Source organism: Buteo buteo, chromosome 17 (assembly GCF_964188355.1).
Source record: "Buteo buteo chromosome 17, bButBut1.hap1.1, whole genome shotgun sequence".
NCBI lineage: Eukaryota > Metazoa > Chordata > Aves > Accipitriformes > Accipitridae > Buteo > Buteo buteo.
The window spans coordinates 929,735-952,850 of NC_134187.1; the positions used below are offsets into that span (position 1 = coordinate 929,735).

Consider the following 23,116-nt stretch of genomic DNA (forward strand, 5'->3'; position numbering starts at 1 on the left):
GGAGCTCATCCCTCAAGGTGAGGACCCAAAAATGGTGGGACCAGAACCTCCTCAGCTGGCCCGACCCGTGCTTGTGGCCAAGCAGCGGAGCCCCCGTCCCTGCCTTGGCTGGGGGAGGAGTTGGAGAAAACAAAGCTGCTTGTTCCCTGCGGCCGTAGGGCTGCTGATGCCTCCTGGATGACAAAGATCTCTTCCATCCCTGCGCACACCAAGGGCTGGGCCCTCCTTTGTGAGAGGATCTGAGTAACCGGCAAGCCTAGCTTGTCACCGCTCTCCCCGAGCAAACCTCCCCAAATTTAAATACTGTTGCACAACTCACTTGTGATTCACTGTTCCCCTCCCCATGGAGAGATCTGGAGGGCACGCATCTGCGGTGCGGTGTTGCAACCCCCGCTGCTCAGCTGTTCCTGGCAAACAGGCTCTGACAGCCGGGAAGAGGCTGCCGGGTCCTGCTGGCTCTCCTCTTCCACCCCACTCCTCCTAATTTGGTAATTACCCCTCCTCACACCAGATCAGTGCCCTCTTGATGTCACGAAAGGCGATCCTTGGGAGGATGTGGTGGGGAAGAGCTGTGAGAACCCTTCCACCTCTCACTGGACAACCCCAAATCTACCGGCCCTGCAGTGGTGGTCTCTTGACCGGGACTCAGCGTGCAACCAAGAGCAAGGGTGTCCTTGTCCTGGGTGTCCTTGTCCTGGGTGGGGTGTCTCCTGCGGGATCAGTTCCCTCGGGGGGTAACATTTAACATCAGGGTCAGTCTTAGATGCCAGACAGAAAATGCTTTGTGTTGTTTGCAGTGGGATATGCGAGGCTTCATATTGCTTCCTCTCCAGGATCCTGAAAGATAAACTCCTTTGAAGTCCATTAACAAACTCTCTAGGACAAAAGGTTATTGTAAACATTGGTGCAAACATCTAGCGATGCGCTTGTGCTGATAAACGTTTGGGGAGTGACGGGAAGCCGCCTGCCTGAGGGTCCCTAGTCAGTATCTGTGGCAGTGCCTTTGCTGCGGAGCTCTCCATGAATACTGGCGTTTTTCTCCCTATCTGCTCAGTCGTCGACAGGAAGCGTTTCGTACGGTGCCCTTAAACTGATCTAGCGAAGTGCTAAAAATAAAACCTCTTTGTGAAGCCGCAAACTCCTGCCCTATCTGCTGCGTCAGCTCCTGGAGAGAACCTGCTGCGAGAGTTCAAGGTTTCTTGAGACAGAGGCTTGTACCCCACTCGCCGCGGGGGAAGCGTGCCTGCAAGCGGGGGCCGTGAAGGCTGAGAAATCAAATTACAAAGGAAAAGAAACCCGAGTGTGTGTCTTCAGAGAGGTGCTAAGCCGTACCTTGGGAGGGGCCGGGTGGGAGGGATGCGACTCCTATTAAGCCCTTTGAGGTAACTCCTCCTGCAAACAGTGGGAAATTACTGATGGCAGGATACTTAATTACGGCAGTGAATTGCAGTTGGCGGTGTGCTGGATGGCACCGTGGGACAGCTTGGGTTCGAACACTTGTTTGGAAAGTGCTGCTCCTTGCCACGTTGAAGCGACAGGGTCTCTAGCAGCCCCCCGTGATGGGGCATTTCAAATGGATTCAGCGGTGCCTCTGCCGCTTGGCTCTTATGGGAAGGTTCGCTCTCCCGTCCCCTAAGAGCGGGAGCTGTGACCGAACCCCCCAAGCACCCACGTAGTCATCGGAATGATCTTTACTTTTGCCCGCCGTGCAGCCGCCGGGCTCCACGGCAAACACCACAGCCCGCACAGGAGGTCCCCGGGCTCCCCGCCTTGGCCGAGCCCCCCCCCCCCAGTCCCCCCCATCCCGCCCCTCGGTTTGTCCGTCCGGTTTTTGCTCCCCGTTTCTGGCCTCTCCGCCCAAAGGCCCGGCTCCGGCAGCTGCTGGGCCGTTGTGCTCAAGACCCCGGTACACCCCCGGTCCCCGGGCAGGGCTCGGACCGGCTCTGGGCAGGCGGACAGCCGCTGTGGGGCTGTCCTCACCGCCCCCCCCCGCCTTCCCCGGGGAACGGAGGGGGGTGTCCAGGGCCTAGGCCCTGTGTCCCACCACCTACAGCTGCAGCAGCAGGCCCGGGGAGGCTCGGCCGGGGCTGGCGCGTCCCGGCTGCAGTGGAGGGTCCCTGAGGGGGCCGGGGTCCCCGTGAGGGGCCGGGGTCCCCGTGAGGAACCGGCGCCCCCTCACCCCGCCCAGCCGCCAGGGGGCGCCCTCCGCCCCGCCGCCGAGGGTGGTGCTGGCGCCTTGCCTCCCCACCCCGCGACGCCACCCGCGAGGGGCGGGAGGAGGCGAGACGGGCAGGCGGGCGTACCCAGTAGGAGGCCGGCGAGCGAGGCGGGGAGGCGGGATTTGCGCCGGCGGGCGCAAGCAAAAAGGGTGGGAAGGCGGAGCCTCCGCCGCCACCGCCCCCCCTCAGGCCCTGCCCCGCCGCGCGGCCGCGAGGGCGGGTGGCGTCACCACGCCGGGGTTCTGCGGCGGGCCGCGGGCGCGCGCGCGCCCCGCTCCCCTCCCCTCCCCTCCTCTCCCCTCCCCTCCTCTCCCCTCCCCTCCCCTCCTCCCTGCCCCGCCCCTCGCATCCCCGTTGCCGCCAGGGGGGCGCTGCGTGCTGACGTCAGGGCGTGCGCGCCCCCGCCCGGAGGCCTGCGCGGTTACCGAGCGGCGCGCGCAGCCTCGGCAGCGCCTGTGAGGAAGCAGCAGCCGCCGCCGCCGCCGTCCGGGGGGAGCCGGGCCGAGCTGAACCGAGCCGAGCCGCGGGGTTATGAGGCCGGGCGCCGCCGCCTCGCCGTGAGGAGCAGCGGGCCCGTGGCGGCGCGGGGAGGAGCGCGCTGAGGCGCCGGGGCCGCCCCGCGGCAGGAAGCCATTTTGTGGGCCCCCTCCTCCTCCTCCTCCGTTCTCCTCCTCCTCCTCCTCCTTCGCCGCCGCCCTCGCGAGCGGCGCGGCCGGTGCTGCCGGCCGGGGTGGGCGGGCGGACCCGAGGCGGGGGCGCCCGGTGAAGGGGGGCGAGCAGGGGGCCGGAGCGGGCGGCGGCGGCGGTGGTGGCGGTGGTGGTGGCGGTGGCGGCCGCCGCGCCTCCCCATGGCGAAGAAAACCTACGACCTGCTCTTCAAGCTGCTCCTCATCGGGGACTCGGGGGTCGGCAAGACCTGCGTGCTCTTCCGCTTCTCCGACGATGCCTTCAACACCACCTTCATCTCCACCATCGGTCAGTGCCTCCCCCGGGTCCGTCTGCCCGTCCGTCCGTCCCGGGGGGGTCCCTGCCCCCGGGCTCACCCTCTGCCGGGTCCTCTCCAGCACCCCCCCCCCCATCCCTTTCCCGCTCTGGTGGGGTCCTGCAGCCTTCCCCTTCCCCCCCCCCGGGGGGCTGCACCCCCGCTCTCCGCTTTGCCTCGCAGCTTTTGGTCATGTTTTCCTCTCTTGCGTCAGCTCCCCGCGTCCGAGTGTCCCCGAGGGTCCCCAGGGACCCCCTGTCCACACCCTTTCGCCTCCTTGCTCTCGCTGTCGACATGAAATCCTCGGAGAGCCGGCCGCCCTGGTCACACCCGACACCGGCTTCGCCTCTGCTGCAGGGAGGAATGGTTTGGTTTCTGTCCGCAGTTGAGCGCAGCAGTTTTCTCCGCCGTCGGTGACCCTGAGCGACCCTCTCCTTCCCTCCCTTGGGGGTTGCGTTGGCAGCTTGTCCCCCACATCCTCGGCCAGCTAACAGTGAGAGCCCACCTGGCTCCTTCCGTCAGCGGTTAATCTCTAGCCCCCTCCCTGCACGCAGCAGGGCGATGGGGTTGCCATCCCTGCACCGTATCTTCACCGCTATTGATGTGGCTTAGCAGAAATGATTACACTTGTGGGTGGGGTCTGTTTTCTCACCCAACAAAGCTGTCCTTCCCTCCTCCGGGAGTGAGCCGCCGGGCTTCTGGCAAAGCTGACTTTAGCCCTTCATTGGTGTGCAGCTCCTGACTAAGGTAGTTTCTTTGACATCGCGAAGGAGACCTGTTTGTTTTCCTAGGCTTTTCCTCTCTCTGTGCTGTAAGGCAAGCCTTGTACCTAACATCCTTTCTCCCTAGGTTTATCAGAGAGTTTTGCTTTTCTTCTCCTGAACGCTGTCTCGTTTTGCAGATGAAGAGTTCAGGTTAGCAGCTTCTAATGTTCCTGGTGACTGACTCTGGCAATTTAAGGGCATTCATGCCTCCGCTCTTTCTTGCAGTACCCGCTGGTGTAACGTGTGCAGATACCTACTGTGCATCTGGAAAAAAGAAAATCTTTTTGGGGGGGTGGCTTTTTGTGCTTGATATAAATCCCTTAAATGATTGGCCGTATAGCTGTTCACCAAGAGTGGGAGAACATACAGTATCAGTGTGAACTGTAGTGCTGGGTGTAAGTACACGCCCATGCACTTCCTCATCGGTGTTGAAACGTCACCCCCAAAATTGCAGCTACGACTACAAGGCATAAAAATATGCTCTTAAGCAAGCCTCAGGTACTTGGAAGTGAAAGAAAGTATATTTGGGGGACAACTAAGTGTCAAGACACAGTTGTTGCCTAAAAGCTCTTTGGGCCTGAGCTCAGGGTTTTGCTTAATTGTTTTGAGGGGGATATGTGTCTGACAGTCACTTTATCTTGTCTCTTAACATCACATACCTTGACTATTGAAGGCTGTATTTATTTTGCTGCTGTGGCCATAGTGCAGTTCTGTGCTGCTTGGCAAATTCTTGCCTGTATTACATGGCGTTTGTTGCTTTCTGAGTTTGCTGGGAAGGTTTATTTAAATTCTCAAAGTTAAAAGTAGTCAGTGTCTTAGTTAAGAAGTCAGCGGATATATGGTGGCTCTTGCTCCAAAGAACCTGTGCTTTTAGTGATCAGTGATGTTTAGTAATTAGTATTAGTACTTGGTCTAACTGCAGTTTTTGAGCATTCAAGCAGAGTATCATCAGGTTTAGTAGCAAGTGTGCACGTGCAGAGCTTGGAAGCATTTCTGAACACTCAAACCAATTTAGACCAGTAGGTATTTGTTTCTGAAGAAGTTGTTTGTAGTGCATCTACACCGGAAGACAAACAAGTTTTATTTCCTAGGTTCTGAACTAAATGCCTAGGTACGGTGGCTGTGAACACCGCTTGATGACTGGTTGGTGTGTCAGGCTTGCGTCTTCACGGTGGGATTTAGCAGATTTTTGGGGTACGAAGGGGTTTGCTGTGTGGTGCTGAATTCCAGGTGCTTACCTGCACAAAGATGGCTTAAATGTATTGATTCCTTAGTTCTTCTGTAAGTAAATGTTTAATGAGGAAACCTGCTGGGAAGGTGTCCTGTGCAAGCAGTGTCAGTGGAAAGGGAAACTGTACATTAGTGCCTTTAAAAAGCAGCCCATCCGTGAAGGAAAAATCTTGAACTGGGTTAAAACACCTGTCCACTTAGTTGTTCTCTGCATTATTACAACAAAGCGACTGAGTTATCTCAACTTACCACTGGTAACTACGGTTTTTAGACTTTCTCAGGTTTTCCTCTGCTGCAGCAGTGACGGTAGCAATGGCAATCCAGGAACGTAACACGGAGCCTGGAAAGGTGCTTTGCCTGGTGGTACCTGCTGGTGATAAATTCCCCTGCAGCAGCTGCACAACTTGGGCTGGTTTTGCAGCCGGAAGAGGAGAGTTTCAGGAAAAACCTCAGATGGAGTCTTTGACCTGTAGCAACAAGGAAATACTATTTCCAAAGCACTTGTGTACACAGTTGATGACATTGAAGGTGACTTGCTTATTGGCCAAATCTCTCCTTATATTTAAAAAAAATAATACTTGGTAACTTGTTAACTCTGATTCATGCTTTTGTGTTTACACTGAGCTCCACCAAGAACCTGAGATAGTCAAGCACGTAAAATGTGCAGTAGTACTGTTGGCTGTAAGCAGGGACTGGTTCAGTCTTTCTAGTCTTTATAGGAAAAGATGGGTCTCAAAGAATATTGAAACTAACCTGTGTATATAAAAGACAAACAGGGGGAAGTGTTTTAAAACCTAAGGTTTTTCTGCATATGTAAGTGAAGATACAATAATAATGCATTTCTACTTAACGTTAGTAACTTAACATTCACTTACTTTCATCCTTACACATTTTAAGGACTGATGAAGCATGATCTGTGATGGCAGTTTGGATATAATTTGCTATACGTGTAATTTGGTATACTCTCTTTAACATTTGACTTGGAAGCGCTTCGATCTAATATTTCCTGCTAAAACAGCAGTTAAGCTTTTGGATGTGATGAGGTGCATGTGTGAATGATTTCATTACCCTGTCTAGAGGTACTATAAATAATCCAGATGGCTCTTCTGCAAGAATCCCTAAGTCATCGTAACCTCCCTACAGAGAGCAGGGGCCTTGTCCTCAAATGCTATGTTGCTGTTTTCAGGCAGAAAGGGAATAAATTTTAGAAGACTTGGTCCATCACAAACCATTTTTAGTTTTAATAACTCTTCAGTAATTCTCTGGTGCAAAAATCATGTTTATGGTATCATTTTTTTGGAGAAATTGTGGTGACTTTTCAGTTGTGCTCTACAGATACTCTAGAGTTGGGTCAGGCCTGTCAGTGGTAGCTGTTCCTCTCGGCAGTGGTGTTGCTCCCTGGTGCTCCTAAGCACTGAGTACTGGAGGCTTCTCTTAAACGGACTGCTGCCTCGTCTGCCCTCTCTCCAAGCACTGCTAATTTTAGCACTTTCTCTTCTGCCATTCATGCTACCAGCAGATTTTCTTTATTCTTAACATTAAAAGTGTTAGTGTAAGTAGCTTCCAGTCAGTGTATACTTGAGATCTTAATTTTCTTTAGTAATTTTTTTATTGGCATTCAATGTGTCAAGTCAATGACAGCTTGAAGTGAACCATTGAAAAATGATCTGTCAGAGCTCTGGGGGCACACTTTGTGAAGGTGTTCAGGGTCAGCAGGTAAAGCGCTGGCCTTTGGTGCCTGGGCATAAGCAGGTAGGGAGGGCTGTTCTTGCAGGGATGTCCGTCTAAAAACTTGGATGTCAAACCTGAACTCAAGCATGTAATTGCTATTGTTTGACTAAGTAAAATGCAAATTAAGATGAGTCACAAAAAATGTTTTCCCATGAAGTCTGACTACCTCTAGTAATGTGCTCAAGAGAACAAAGTGTATGTAATTATTGTGAGATTCCCTCTAAATGCTACTGATGTAGGTAAAGCTTTCATGGATCTTAACCCACACTGAAGATACATTTGTGTTCTGTATTTCGGGTCTTCGCTCATGCTGTCTGCAACTCTACAAATACAAAGAGAAGGAGAGAAAGCAGTATGAGTGTGCAAAACTGTATTGTTTTAAATGCAAAGGTATATGAAAACTACTCTCTGAGGAAATCCTTTTTTTCTCAGTTTTTTTTTTTATTTCTTTGGCCTTTATTAGAAGTGATTTTGAGTTGCTAAGCTCTTGCTTTGGAATCATTGCATATTGATACGTTTAAGCAGTGAAATTTTTAAAAAATAAGTCCTCAGATATCAAAAATAGTAAATATAACAAGTTTCTTCATACATCTTATGAGAATTTGTTTACCCATGATTGTGATATATTAATATTGGAAAGGAAGGAGTCCCAGACAGAGAATGGGAAAAACTTGACCGACTGTGGGAAAACAAACTAGGCAGAAATTATGTTTTGAACTGTGAAAATTCTTTTGGCTGTATGGTAGTTGCAGTGAAGTTTGAAAAACAAGTAGTTTCTGGGGTTCAAAAAAAGAGTGTTACTACAGCAGTTGAAAGTACTGGATTGCTTTTTCCTTAATATTCCTTTTTTGTCTCATACCTATAGCTTGTCGGCTTGTTGGAGCAGCAAACAACTTTGAGTTTTGTTTGTATTGTGCCCAGGCTGTGGGTTGAGTCTGTATCTGACTCCTGGCATGGAGCAGTTGAATTAGAAAAAAAACCAAAACAAACCTAAACCAACAAACCACCCCTCTAACAAAAATCCCACCCCAACTCCTATTCAGTCATTTCCATGAAATCATCAGGCAGCAAGAGATGCAAAAATCATTTCTACATATAGGTAATTGAGCTGTAGAACTTTCTGTCATGGGAAGTTTTGCAGGGCAAAATACAAATCGGTTCAGAATGAAAGTAGAAAATTGAAGTGGATCCATTGGTGGCTGTTGGACATGATGCTCTGGATGCCATCTCGAGCTTGTGAATCCCCTCAGCTCTTGGTTGCTGAAGGTTGAACAAGTATTTTTTGGCCTGGAGAGAGTAGTTCTCCTCACCTCTGTCTGCTTGGGACACCCAGTAGAGGGGTTACAGAGTTAATTGGACTTATGGTGTGATTCGGTATGATTGAGGGTGTTTTGGTTTTTGTTAATCTAGGGCCGTGGATAATGAGCAGCAGTTTTGCTTGTGTATGCCTCGCAGTGGTGATGAGAAGCATGTGGATGGCTGTATGGTGAAGACCTGAGGAGCTGAGCTGGCTGGAAACTTTTTTTTTTTAACATAGCAATTTTTTCAGCTGAGCTGGATCAGTTTCCTGATCTGGCTTCTTATGTTACCACATAAATCTGTACTGGCAGAGTGCATAGGGCATCTGGGGACATGGAAGCACTGGAATAGGTGACACTTGTACTGAAAATTCACTTTTAGGGTTGCAGTGCCACGATACAAAGGGCTTGGCAGCAGCGCCAGTGCCTAGTGTTCCCTTCTCCCTGCCCCTAGTATGAAGCAAACCCTAAACTTGGCTTGCTCCTCTCCCTGTGCTGCTGCTGTCACTGCCTCAGGGCAAAAACAGTTGGTGAAGGGTGAGAACGCTGCTGAACTCCTTACTCAGACACATACCTGTGTGGTGGCAGCACAGGACACGTAACCCTGCTGCTCCTTTTTCTGTTTGTCCTTGCACTGACATGCTATTTATGTTCAACTGAAACTAATAGGCAGCTGTTACCTAAATGTGCTAAGTACGATCAGAAGATGTGGAGACGAATGGGAAGGAGTGTGCGGAGGAGGTTGGCTGCTCCAATTAAGCCAGCGCTGTGTCCAGGAGACGGAACTGTCACTTCAACAATAAGTGGCGAAGATAAAGAGTGGATGAAGTCGCTAACATTTTCTAGGGTAAAGTGTGTTTCAGATTCAGAGCGCAGGCCTGTAGCTTCTTGTGACGGGCCGTCCGTATAATCTGTGGTCTGCTCTTGAATTTTACAAGACCAAATGAAATGCCCGTTGATGTTGGCAGAAAACTTGCCCAGGAACTGCTAAGCAGGGATACAGCCTTCATTTTAAGAAACCGAGAGCTATTTTTTAGTGCCTTGTTGAGTGATAAGCACAACTGGGGGTGCAGAGAAGTGATATCCTCTTGACTTCTTGATTTACCTCTTTTGAAAGAAAATCTGTTACTCCCCTCTCTTTATCCTGAGAAAATGCTTAATCTGATCTACCCTTAAAGTTAATATTGATATTTAATTAGAGAATCGGTTGAGAGTATCCTAATTTGAAGGGGTTTTTTTTAGGTTGTGCTAAGCAGATGTTGCTGCCTTTAGTCCAGCGGTGCTGGGGGGGGGGGGTTTGTCTTGGCAGGTGGTGCTCGCTGTACCTGCTCTTGGCAGCCCTCAGGAGCAGGGTGTGGGCTGCTTCCACTGTTCGGGTGGCAACAGCTTGCTCTTGTGCTCCTCCTTTCTGGAGCTGTGGAAAGGCAGCATGTTCTTGCTTGTTAGCGGAGGAAGAGCTGGGGAATCTTGGGAAGGATGGTGTCTGGGAACGGGCTGCTCCTGACAGGAAACTTCATCCCGCCTGGGGTTGAGAAATGCCCAGGAAAGACATTGGATGAGAGCAGGTTGCATGGATTCCCCTGGCAGCAGCAGCCGGTGCCTGTTTTGCTATGTGACCTTCTGATGACATGTGGAGAAGGGTTTCAGCTGGTGCTGGTTTTGTGTAACCCTTGCGAGGGGGTAAGGTACTTCAGAAATGCTTTGTGAAAAATGAGCTTGTCAAATTCCCGGTGCTGTGGGAATTCCCTGTCTGGTCCTGAGGAGACAGGAAAGAGACCAGAGCTGCTGCTGCAAGTTGTCTTGAATGTTTAGTGTTTCAGTACAACTTAACTGTGTGGGTTTTTCTTTTCTGTGTGGGTTTAACTAGAAGTCTTGTGTGGGTTTAACTAGAAGTCTCTGCATGTTTTTGTTCTTTTCTGTAGCTAAAACATCTCAAGGCTTTCTTTCCCACTGGGATTGTGACTGTTTTATACTGCTAACCTAGAGAAATATCTGTTTGTGTCTCACATTTCCAAAATCTGACTTAATGCTCCTTGAGAGAGGCCTGCTTGCTTGATTCCATTAAGTATGGAATACCTACACTGACATCCATACCTGTACAGCTTTTTCCTCAAGGGTGCTTTTCAAACTGATGTTCTTTCATATTTGGACTAATGATTAGCTCTACAGGTACCAGATACACTGAAGCAGTTGTTGGACTGGGAGGAGTGCTGGAAACAGTCTCTTCCCGATAACGTGGGTCTGGTGTGTTGTGCTGCTTCATGTATTGGGAGTTCCTTTAGTACTGCAGTCCAACAGGGCTGTGATCAACATCATCCTTGGTGGGAGGCTGTCTTGGCCCAAGATCTGAGCTTCAGAACTCTTAAAAGACATGGTTACAAAGGTGGGTAGTACTGTGATAACTTCAGGTGTTTACCCGTTTTAGGTCTGGCTATGGTACCGCTTACTTGCCTGTTCTTTGATTTCTGAGACAATCAGAAGGTTCATTAAAGCTGGTCTTGTCAAGTTGTCTCATCTGTGGCTTATGAGATCAAACTTTTGTGTCTGTTTCATGGCAACATTCACTGAACAGTAGGTGCCTGGTCCTGAGTAAAAAGTTATTCTGCCCTCTGAGATGGTTATGTCTTAACTTGGTCTCACCAGCATTTTAGTCTCTTAGAGTAAAGGTGATTTTACATTTTACTTCAGATGTTCAGTTATTAACTTCAGGCGTCTGGACATATGAATTAACCTATTGATGTCTGATGTATTCATGTGCTAAGTGTCATCTCTCCTGCCCTTCTAACCATAGGCATGTTACCTGTTCTTCCTCACCACCAAATCTCACTGGCAGCTGACTTCCCTGTAGGTAACTAACTTAATTGCACTTCTCAAACTATTTTACTATTGCGGGTCTGTAGTAAATGTCTGAATTTTGATAATTAAAAGAAGTTGAAAATGTTGGAAGCAGCGTCTAGATGTTTCCAGTTCCCTAGGTAGCAATCTTAATTTCACACCTTCCAAGGCTTGCTGCAGTCTGCATCTTATCCTCTTTCCGTCCTTTTCTGAAATGGGATTCCTCTAGCATAACTAGCTCGTTAAAATCTGAACTGTCAGCATGGGCTAGCTGTTGAGGCTCCTTCTGTAATTGGGGCGAAGGAAAGTAAGAAACTCATCCATCTGAACATGGCAGTACGTACGCATGCCTCTCTGTCACTGTAGAGGAAGCTTAGATGTGTAGCTTAAATAAAGCTGTCTAATTGTTGGTTAAATGAATCCCGCCAACGCGTCTGTTTTATTAAGCATACTGTGAGATGCTTTCATCTCAACATAACTTTTTGATCTTGCCAGTAAACAACAAATTTTTTTTTTAGCTACTCAAGTTTCTGGCAAAAAACAAAGATAACTACTGGCTAGTTCTTTGGGTTTTGTACTTAATGTTGGTATGTCTAGGATGGTGTGGACCAGAAATGTGAGTTCTCTGGAAAAATCTGGTGCTTTTCATTCCTACTTCAGTGAGCGGGACTGGTGAACAGAAGTGCTGGTGGTTTGCATGGAAGAGGGGCTCAGAAACTCCACCTACAACAGTGTTAGATCGCTAGTGTCTGCTCGGTCATGGTGGCTGTGTGCCACAGGGCATGTGTCCCAGCGTGCTTGAGGCCTTGAACCATCCAGAGAACCAGGAGGACGCGGCTGCCCAGGTTCGGGTCCTGGGCATTTGCTGCGGTGCTGCCTGAGGCTGCTGCTGAGGGCAAGAAGCAGTGGACACAAGTCACAACAGGGCAAACTTCATGTGGGTATTAGGAAAAAATTGATGAAGGTGGTACATGACTGGAATGGAAATGCAGAGAAATGATGGGATTGCTGTCCTTGGGGGTTGTTAAAGTATTTCTACAAGAGACCCCAGGCAACCTGAGTTAATGTGGCTCTGCTGTGGGGTGTTAGAAGCACAAGCTCCATGCTCTACAGCCTACCTTAGTCTTGCTGTTGGTCCTGGGTGCCAGGACAGGACCTGGTTTGGGGATCCGAATTCCCAGTGTGTGACAGAGCTGCTGCTGGATCTGATCAAAAGCACTACAGTTTGGAGAGATTCCTGCTGGAAGTCTCCTTTTGATCCTTCAGCGCATTAGATAATGGCCACCAGCTTTGTAAAGGGCTTCTAACAAAGTAGTTTCTTAAGAGGTAGAAGAAACAACTGATAAAGAAGGCATGTGATGTCTTGCTCAGAGCAAGTTCAGGTGTTCCTCATCTAGCTTTTGCAGGAGCTTCAGCACTGCTGCTGAGCTCAGAGCAGGTGCCTCTTTAGTCAGAGTTGCTGTCAGCATTGTGGTTTTTCACCCTGTAACTTACAGTGCTGCTGGCCCAGCTATTGGTGAAACTTTTCTTTAACCTCAGTTCTTTCTGTGTAAATCCTGATGTCATTTTCTAACATAGTCCATTTCAATGTTGTAGTTGAGTGCTGTGTTGCAGAATATATGTGGGATACAGAGAGCTAGGGCAGGTTCTTTGCTGAGGCAGGATGGCTGACTGTGTGACCACTCCTGGCTCCCTTCAATGCAAAGGGAAATGGGTTTATTCCATGAGAATTTAAACTGGGAGTCTCTGTGGTTGCCTTGTGAGTGAGCATCTATTCTGATCTTGAGGCGCAATGCCTTTTCACTGGAGTTGAGACTTGGCAAGGTGCTAGCTTGAGGCTTTTTTCTTCTTGCAGATGAGGTGTAGCTAACCTTGTTGCAGCATACAGCAAACTAAAGAATCCAAACAAGTCTTACAGCCTCCAGTGCTGCTTTGGGAGAGGCCAGCGTTTTGGGGTAGCAATGACTTCTGATTCTAGGTGTGTCGTGTGACATTCTTCCAGTTTTTTCCACCCTTTCAATGGTACATAATTCCTGTTTCTCAGGCTCTTCCTATGAGTTCAATTTGAGTGTCACAGTATCAGTAATAGCTAAAAAAGGTGATGAAACTTAGCGATAAATGTGATGCTTCTGAGCAATGTTGTAGCAATAGGCTTTTTTTTTACTTCAAGCTTTTTTTCCTGCTAATTAGCTTGACAACACCGCCATTCATCTTCTCACTCACAGGAGAGCTTAGAGGTTGGGTAGAAGCATCTGGTGTTAATAACACTTGATCTCCTCCAAGAGTAGGGAGTTGGAGGAACTTTCATGGTCACGCTGTGCCATATAGCTCGGGGTGTGGAAATTGTCCTACAAATTCCTAGAAGTAGGAGTAAACCAAAGATAAGTGCCTGCTGCCGTGCTGTGCTTTGACTCTGTGAACTCTCTGTGTTTCTTGATGCTGAAGGGTTAATAAATTAAAGCTTTTTGTGAAACTTAGGTATTGTATAAGCTGATATTCAGTAAATGAAAACTTAAATATGTATTGAATTGTACTGATGCAAGCAATGGAGCTTCAAAGTTGAACGTACTATATCTAGCACTAGAAACAATGCCATTCTCTGGAGTCTCTGTAGGAAATATAGGTGTGTCCTTAACCACCAATTCTGTATTGAAAATTTTACACAGAAGGGGCTGGGTCACAGCTTATCTCCAACCCTCTTGTAAGTGCAAACGATGCTTAGATAGCATCTTAGACTGCAGTGTTTGGTGCTGGAGTAATGTCAGTGCGTATCTAATGCCAGCAATGACAAAACTTGCTCCTCTGGTGTAGTCTAGTCACTAGCTTGACTTTGGATACTTTCATAAATAATGGTAATATTTTCTGTTTGTAATGAAAGAAACCTAGTTTTCCAGCAATAAGTAGTCAATTACAACCACATGCATTCTTTTCAGTAAGTTGGAAAAGGCAGCTTGCAGACTGTTTCACCAGAGAAGACATGTAAAAGTCCAAGTGCAGTAACTACCTGTCCCTCATAAAGCTGCATTGACTTTGAAATACTTCAGACATACTGTAAAGTGTGTAAAGCATGACAAGCTTTCATTTCTCAAATATTGATAGGGACTGCATCATGCAAACAAATATCAAAATCTGTTTGGAAACAATTGGAGAATCTCTGACTCCTCAGTTTTGCTGTTAGAAGTTTGAAATCCTTGTACCTGTGAGGGTGTTTCAATGTATTTCATGTCTTTCATCTGCTGGTGTGGCTGAAACTAATCAAATGTAGGTCAGTGGGTTCAGCTGAGAGTCTAAGTTCCAGCAAGTTGTCTGGTCTGAAAACGTGAAGTGATGGTCTCTCCTTCCTTTCTTCGGTAGTTCTAACAGTAAGGAGTTTTAATTATTGAAACAAGAAGTAACTGATCTAAGTTTCTGCACTGCAGTAAGTCATTGTTACAGAAGCTGGGAAGGCAGAGAGCTTCTGGGCTCCTCTTGAGCTTCCAACTAATTATAACAGGTTGACTGGCTGAATCTTTTTAATGACCTCTAAGACACAGTACTTGCCTCTTTGGTAAAGCTAGTGCTGTTCCTGAATGAGTCTCCTTCCCTTCATTTATGTATTACCTGTCTTGTCAAGCTGCTGAGTATAAATCAACCACGGTAAGTGTTAACTTGAATTTTATTTTTATGTAATTTGAGGACAAAATTACTGTTACAGCAAGTAGTGACAAATTTCCTGTTTCATAAATAGAAGCAGTTTATGTGAAACCAGATTCACGTAGCATATTTTCTAGCTAACAAATATAGCATAAGTAGGCTAAGACATACATGAAAACGGATTTAATCGGCTGTAGTTGAACCTGAACATACTTAGCGTACATCCCTTGTGGTTTAGAGTAGAATTCCAATTAGTTGTGAATTTGTGTGTGGACTGTCGGCTTTCTGGAGTCCAGACCTTTCCCTGCCATGATTTTAGGTATGGGACCTAATGGACTTTGTTGACAAAGGGATTCATAAGGAAATATGGCTGCTCCATGTGACACCCTCTCTAAAAATATGTGCTGGTAAAGGTGGCTGGCAGAACTCTGCCTGGACCAGAAGTTAATTTTGAGTAGATTGGAAAATGAAACATGTAATGGCAGAGAATTAAATCAGCCCTCGAATGTGGAATTAACTGACACTAAGCAGAGATTACTGCTGCATGGGAACAACTCTGAAGTAAGTACTGTTTCTTGCTAGAGCTTCATTTCCTTTTTTCCCCCCCCTTACTACCTTATGAATAAAAACCTTACTGTCTCTTTTGTCTCTTGGTATGCATAAAACATCACTAAAATAGTTCCTTTGTTCATTTTCTTTTGTTTGTGGGAGCCTTGTGTAAGGTTTAGCTGCTGGAATAACAAAATGATAAAGTTTCTTTTTTCTGGAAGAAGTAACTTCTTGTGTTGAAACTATGCGTGGTCTCATAGACCTAAGTGACAGTGTAGGTGGTATCAACAGGAAGCTTTAGTTTTCTTTCTGAGCAGAATTTTTTTAGATGTAAACTTGGAACTGTGCTTTCACATGACTTTTGAAACTCCTTCCCTGAAGGAGTATGGTTAAGAGGGATCCTGTGGGACCCTCATTGGTTGATCTGCTTGCTTTCTGTGGCCACCTCAGATCTTTCTGTGCAGCATGCTTTGAGGACTGTCTAACACATATACGTAGACTTCACTAGACAAAAGTTGCATTAATGCTTATAAATAAGTTCAAGGCAGCTGGGGAGGAGAGGATGAGAAAGCTTCATAACAGGTTCTGGCCTGAGAAATGGCTTCTGTCCCTGTTGTATGTGACAGATTACTTGCACCAAAGTGAGACTCTCTGAACCTTCGTCATTGTCTGGGATCTCAGTTTTAGTCTACCTGGCGTGAATGTCGGGTAGACTCACTGCACCCAAAATTCATGGCAGCTGTGCTTTGCACGTTTACTGAATTGATGCTCAAGTTAAATGTGCCAGATTCTTAACTGTGGGAAACGGCTGTCACTTGATGTCCAGAACCTAGTGCCTGCATCCATTTTACTGGGGAATGGTTCTTGCCCTTGTTATCTCCTGAACTTTGCCCAGGCCCTAGTATGGAGAGTGCTAGCTCTCAAATCAAAACCATGAGATCAAAACCACGCCACAAACACTTAGCCCATTGGCTGAAGTTCTGGTCCTGGGAATTTCCCTTGCCATCAGTAGCTCGCTGCTGCTTGTGTCGGTAGCATGCTGTTCAGTGTTTCGTACCCTGGAGTGTTCACGGGCATAGCTGTGGCAGTTAGAGCTCACCCAAAGTCCCCTACCTTCTTGCTTTGCCAGAGGTAGAAAACCATGTTGTTCTTCTGTACTGCCTCAGCCGTCTCTGTCAATTTAAATCACCAGTGGCCCATCTGTTAATCACCCAAAATTGTGGCTTGAATTGCTGAGGCAGGAACATGTGTGCTGTTGTCGCTCCCTTTGAACATGGAGGAGGACATGATGCCTCTCAAGGAAAAGTTACTAGAAGCTGGGTTGTTTTGAGCTCTTGTGGATTTACCTTTAGTTCGTTATGACACCTTTTCCTATGGACCACCAGTCAGGCACCTCTAATGTTTTTAAGCTCATATATCTCAGTTCCTCCCTTGGAGGAGTCATTACCTTCACTTTACAGGAAAGTTGTATTTTGTACTAATCTTTGCAAATAAACTTCATTACTAGCTTTTTGTTTACAGGTCAGTATTTAAATGTATGCAGTAGATGGAGTAAGGGAGCTAGAACTTGAGATATAAGCAGAACTCTTGGTAAGTCACTGCCATGTCATTGTTGAATGAGGCAGTGCTGTTTTAAAATAACTTCCAAGCAGGTACACGTGATGGGACCTCAACTCTGACTGCATGCTGAATGGTACTGGTGCCTTTCTTACCTTCTGATTATTTGGATTTGCTGTTTTAATTCCAGGTATGGGGATGAACAGCACTTCATGTTGTAATCAATCTATTAAACATCTGAACAATGCCACTTGAGAAGTGGCTTTGTGGAATTCTTGGTGTATTGATACTCTTTGCTTCCTTACAGCCTTGTGGCTTCTGACACCTAAATGTGTGGGCATAATCTGTATTTAAAAAAAAAAAGTCTTACTGCTTGTGTTCCAGCTAATATAAAGATATACATCTGCAAGTATCCAGTGCATAATAGCAAGGTAATGGACTTCTCTCTATTGGAGGGGAGTAAAGTGGAACAAGAGACATCTCAAGGTTTGTTTCTGAAGGCGATTAATTTTTTAAATATAGGTGACAAGAATAGTGGAGGTGTGGAAGGTCACAGTTGCTATGTAGGTGCAGCAACCTGGTGTGTGGAAAACAGACAATTCACAATACCTCTGTCTCCTTGATTATTTGGTTGGGGTTTTTTTTTTTTTTTTTTTTAATACTGCCCCCAAGTGCTCTTAAAGAATTTCTGGTAGCAATATTGACTTTTCTAATGATTTACTCCAGAATTAACATGTAGGTGTTAACTTGTGATTTTAATATAAATCTGAAGAATGATCGTTGAGGATGTTTCAATTGAGGCTAGTAGCGAGAGAAAATTTTGGTGCACTAGAAGGCTGTAGTCTTGACCTAGATTTAATATGCATCCTTGAAATGAGTTGATGCACAAAGGAAGCTTGCATGCTCACAACTTGTCTGCTGCTTTGAAGGGAAAGAGGAACACTTCAAAAAGAATTTCAAGTTAGGAAAGTGTCCTTCACTCTGGTAGGTCTGAGTCTTGTAATTCTGAACATTGTTGTTCATCTCTGAACTGGCTGGTGGCTGCGGGTGGAATACGAGGCAGGCTGCTTGGAAAGCTCCGGCGAGGCAGCCACGGGTGGGTAGGCAGCAGTGCGGCGTGAGGATCCTCCGTTTCTGCAAATGGTGAAGATGTGAATGAATTTACAATATGTGGCCTTTCCCAGATAAGAGGTCAGGCTGGATAACAATGGCAGTCTGTTGTTTTCAGGAGATTAAGCCAGAGTATTGGATTTGTCACTGAAATGAATATTCAGCTGAGTCCCCCATATCAGTTAGTGTTGATCTGCATAAATCAAATATCCCTGCAACACTGAGTCTTACTTGTTCATGATGTGTGACAGCATTTGAAATCACAACAAATGCTGGCACCTAGAATGGAAGAATGTAGGTCACACTAAGAAGCTGCTGTCTTGCAGGATTGTCATCTGCTTCGTTAAGAATAGATTAATTGGTAGGAGGCGATCTGGCAACAGTGCTACTGCTGATGTCCTGTGTTCTCCCTTACATTACCAACTCTGGAATTTATCTGTATTGATATGGTATTAGTGAAACTTAGCCTGTAAAGGCAGTTATAAAGATACTATAAAATCATACCAAAAACCTGAAGATTCAGGAAAGAGCTGTGGGTGTCACTAGGAGGGGCTGATAGGACTTGATCAGCCTATTGAAAAGGAAATGCACTTTTTTTAAAAGAATCTCTAGTTTAGCAAATTTTATGTTAAAAGCTAAAGGTAAGTGGATTGTTTGGATTTTGAGAATCTACTGCATTCCTAAAAATAGATGCTCGAATTAAATGAGTGGTTTAAGATAGACACTAACACAGTAGCAAATATCACTGGTTAAGAATCTTTAACTTATCTTTATGGAGAGAGAGGTCTGGTCATAATTACTTTTCTTGATACCTGCTGTACGAAAATACCAATTTTCAGCATACTGCAGGCACAGTGGATCACTAGCAGTTGAAGATACAGCTATTCCCCTGGTAGTTCCTCTGCTTGTTACTATATGAATGTTACTAAGAAAAACAGTTCTGTGTAGCTGTTGCTGTCGAGGTGATGTGGATTGAGGCTGGTGACCTGGAGATGGAGTGAATGTTTACCCAGGTGATAGTTCATGAGGATACTAAAACAAAATATGCAATGGGTTACGTAAATGGCCCGTTGTTTAGTGAATGGGTGACTGGTAGAGTGCTTGGGGAAGGTCCTTTGGGAAGGGAGAGGTCTCTAGGAGATAGACTCAATCTGAACATGGGAGGATTGACACCACTGACTGGAAAGAAGGGGAAGGGGGGGAAGTAGCACTAATCACATCATTTGTTGTTGGTGGAATTAAAGTAATTAAATCACTTGGTTCTGTTACCATTGTCCTCCCAGGCCTAGCTCCATCAAAACTGGGCTCACAAACAGGACACTTACCTTCTTGGATGTTTTCCCTTACCCAGTTGTTGTGGAACTTTCTTAGACTACTAGAATTAACTAAGTGTACGTTTCCTAAGGTTTCATGTAAGGTATGTGTTACTTTATTTAGATGTAACTTCTGGTGCTCTGTAAACGCTGAATTGTCACGACTTGAAACCTTGCAGAGCAGGAAGAGTGAGTTCTTGTTGCTGCTCTAGTTTGCACACTCTGCACTAGGAAAATCTTCGTGCAGAGAAGATGAAACAGTGAAACGTGAATTCATTGCATTTCTGTTTTACTACTGCATAAATCCATAGTCTGCTCATATCTCTAGTACTTCGTCATGCTCCTGGTCATAGAATGTCAAAAATGATGGAATTAAAGGTTTAGAAGAGGACAGTGAAGACAGCCAAGAGGCCATTTCAATGTCACTGGCTCTGTGATTCCGGATACCTTCCGTGTTGGTCTTGGGGGGCTGCTGCTGGTTCTCCCAGTAGCCTTCTCCAGGTGGTGGCTCTGGGAGTCCTGCACTGCCTCAATACATTTTCTGGGGCCCCTTTGCTGTGACTGCTGAGGCTCTGCTCACCAGTCCTGGCACTGGGCTGCTGTGCCTGAACAAGTTAATAGGTGCTTCCTAGTCTGCACTTGAATAGGAGTCCTGAGTCATTGTAACTTTGGAGACTGTAAGGAAACTCTCTCATGGAAGTTTTGTATCATGAAAAATTGTAGGGGTTTTTTTGTTTGGTTGGGTTTTTTCTTTTTTTTTTTTTTTTGTAAGCATTTATTTTAAATCTGACCACTGTGCTAATAGCCTTTAGGTAGAATAAATGGAAATCTACAACATGGTCTAATGTAACTGTTAAGTGTTGTCTGTCATCTGTGTGCAGTGGGTACCCTGCATTATTTGTAACTTATTTTGTTTTGCAGCAGTTTGTATGGAGTTATCTTAGGCTAATAGCAGCAATCGGATTGCCTGGATCCATGTATTCATCTGGTGAGACAGACCTGTTTGCCTCCTCTGTTCTCCATCTGCATCTGGCTGTGTTCTTCTGATGAGTACTGCTGAACTTAAATTTTTGGAAAGCAGCTTACAAGCTTATTGCCGTGTTAGGATATGTAGTTTTGTTTTTGCAGAGAAACGAAAATTACCTTGAGAGCAGAACAATAACTCAGTCACTGACTGATGGTTGCTACCTGGTACAGTTTTCATTTTGTTTTCCCCCTCCCATCTGTTCCACTAACCAGAACAGGCAACTTCAGAAACATCTTGTTAGCTTTTGAAAAAACTTCTATTAATTATTAAATTTATTATTAATTTTCTTTCATATGGGTGCCTCATTTTTTATTTGTCTTACAACAGTGTTTGCTTGTAGTGGTTAATGTCCCTTCAGCTTTTGGAGTCGCCTGCAGTAGTTGGTGCACTTCCAGGTTTTAGTGTGAAGTCAAGAAAAATGAGACAAAAGGAAGAGTCGTGCTGGAAAGCATAGCTTGCTCCATGTGTCAGGTCAGACAACAGCTTGAGACTGTTTTTATTGAAATGAAGGTGATAAAATTGACTTGAGAGACATAAGTAACTTGCCCTGGCTTTTGTAAGGGGAGGAACTGCTTCTGGGATTGCAGTTGTAACTACTAACCAGAACTTGTGTAGAGCTTTGTTTCTGGCCACTCGGCTCCTTCCTTTCACCCTGTTCTTCCCCAGCTCCCCACCTGCAGGTGGAGAACACAGCGTGGTCAAGCACTGGGTAAAATGTGAGGTACTTGGCTCTGAAATGAGCTGCCTGAAGATAGCCTGGTCCTGAGACACCTGTATCCCACATGGGCTGTCTGACCTGATTTGCATCCTGTGGTAGGTTAGCATTGCGGTGCGTGATCCATGACCGACTACAGCTCTCCGGGAGAGCCACGAAAGATGTTGGTGAGGCTGGGACACTAAGGGGACCCTGAGGACTTGAGTGATTTTGGCTGAACTTGTATTCAGTCATCTTGGTTTTCACCTTTCCAAAGCAAGAGGGGAGCTGTTTGTTTTATGTGGAAGTTTGTGTTCAGCAATACTATTTTTTTTCTATTTCTTCAAAGAATACATTGCCACACAGAAGTGTAGAAGAGTTACATACAAGTACTGATAATACATACAAGTATGTATATATGGGAGGCTGGAGATACGTTTGCATTGTATGTATGTATGTGTACACACATGCAAAAGAAAATTGGCAGATAAGCATGCATGTGAAGTGAGCGCTCTCCTGAAAGAGGAAGACTAGCTATCTTATTTACTTAGTTACTATCTTGTTTACTCATGAGATTAAATGTATTTGAAAGCTGGAGAGGAGGGTAGATTCAGTACTGTAAAACCAAGAGGTGTGGAGCTGCCATGATAACTGCTTGTACATCCTCCTTCAAAGGCATGAGCAAAATCAGTATTGCCCGCTAGGTTTAAACTAAGGGCACTGTGTGTTTGCATCTTGTCAGACTCAAGCATCATAGGCTTCTCCTTGTTTTCGTTTGATCGCTCCTTTTCTATTGCTGGTCACACTGTCTTTCTTCCCAAGTAGCTGACCATGCTACACGTGATCAGGGCTAAAGACAAGAGTTCAAATGCAATGTAATCCCTCACTCCTGATGAAAAAGTGTCTTGTTAGAGAAAATAGTTATGACCTAAAGTATCAGTTCCCTACCTGGATCTACAATTTCTCACTACTGCTTAAAAGAAGCCAAGTAGTCCAGGTTTTCAGGTTTCCTTGTTGTCTCAATCTCTGATAATCTCGTTTGGACTTGCTTCAGTGAGCAAGAGTTTTGAGACTTTGTCTAGTGACTCCTTTTATTGTTTTATTGCAGTTTTCTCCTGAGAAAGAACACTTAACAAAGACTTAATAGGCACAGGGATCCACCTGTTAGAGAAGTTCATGTGAGATGTAAGCCACAAGCAATAGGGGAGGATAATGTGGGTTCCAGCTCATTTTAGAGACCTGTTACTGGTGTTTTCTCTCATCTGCAGCTGAATGCCATGCTTTTTGCCAAAGGTAGCAAATCTGTATTTCAGAAAGAATTGCCATGACTGCAGAGGCTTGTCCCAGCTAGTCTAAAGCTTCCTCCTGTTCCTTACCGCGTCAGCTGAATTTTGCTCTCTGATAAAACTTACACTTTCACTCAAGCTTTTGCCAAAGGATGAGTCTGTGAATAGCTTGAGTTTCTCTTCCAGAACAGTCTGAATGGTGATTAGTTTGCAGATGTGCAAAGTATTCCTGAATACTCTTATCAAAAAGTTGTGAGTCTTACAAGTGGCACTTTGTGATGGATGCCTATTCCTTTCTTAGCTGTTGTGGATAAGAGAAAGGAGACATCCCAGGGAGCTGTAGAGAGGCTGCTCCTGTGGGCCCTGCAGCTGCCTCCCTGGCAGCCCTTGCTAAGAGTAAGAACTGAAGTCTGTCTAGCACAGGGAGAAGCCCTGCTGCAGGCGAGGTGAGAGGCCATCTGGGAAAAAGCAGTCCTTGGATTTGATAGAATCATCAAATCGCAGAATGGTTTGGGTGGGAAGGGACCTTTAAAGGTCATCTAGTCCAACCCCCTGCCATGAGCAGGGACATCTTCAACCAGATCAGGTTGCTCAGAGCCTCGTCCAACCTGACCTTGGATGGTTCCAGGGATGGGGCAGCGACCACCTCTCTGGGCAACCCGGGTCAGTGTCTCACCACACTCAGCATAAACAATTTCTTCCTTGTATCTAGCCTGAATTTCACTTTTAGTTTAAAACCATTATCCCTTGTTCTACTGCTACAGGCCCTGCTAAAAAGTTTGACCCTGTCTTCCTTATAGGCCCCCTTTAGGTACTGAAAGTCCACAATAAAGTATTTCCTTCTGAGGAATGAGAATTGAGATTATTACTGGATAATCTAACTTCTCT

General features: G+C 46.2%; 1 protein-coding gene across 1 annotated transcript in view; it reads left to right on the forward strand.

Moving 5' to 3' along the window:
• Window positions 1–2,990: 2,990 nt before the first annotated feature.
• RAB10 (RAB10, member RAS oncogene family) overlaps window positions 2,991–23,116 on the forward strand; it is a 46,660-nt gene continuing 26,534 nt past the window's right edge. The window contains exon 1 of the mRNA XM_075048841.1: window positions 2,991–3,194. Within this exon, the coding sequence (XP_074904942.1) occupies window positions 3,068–3,194 (127 nt within the window). The 5' untranslated portion in view covers window positions 2,991–3,067. The remainder of the gene's footprint in view (window positions 3,195–23,116) is intronic.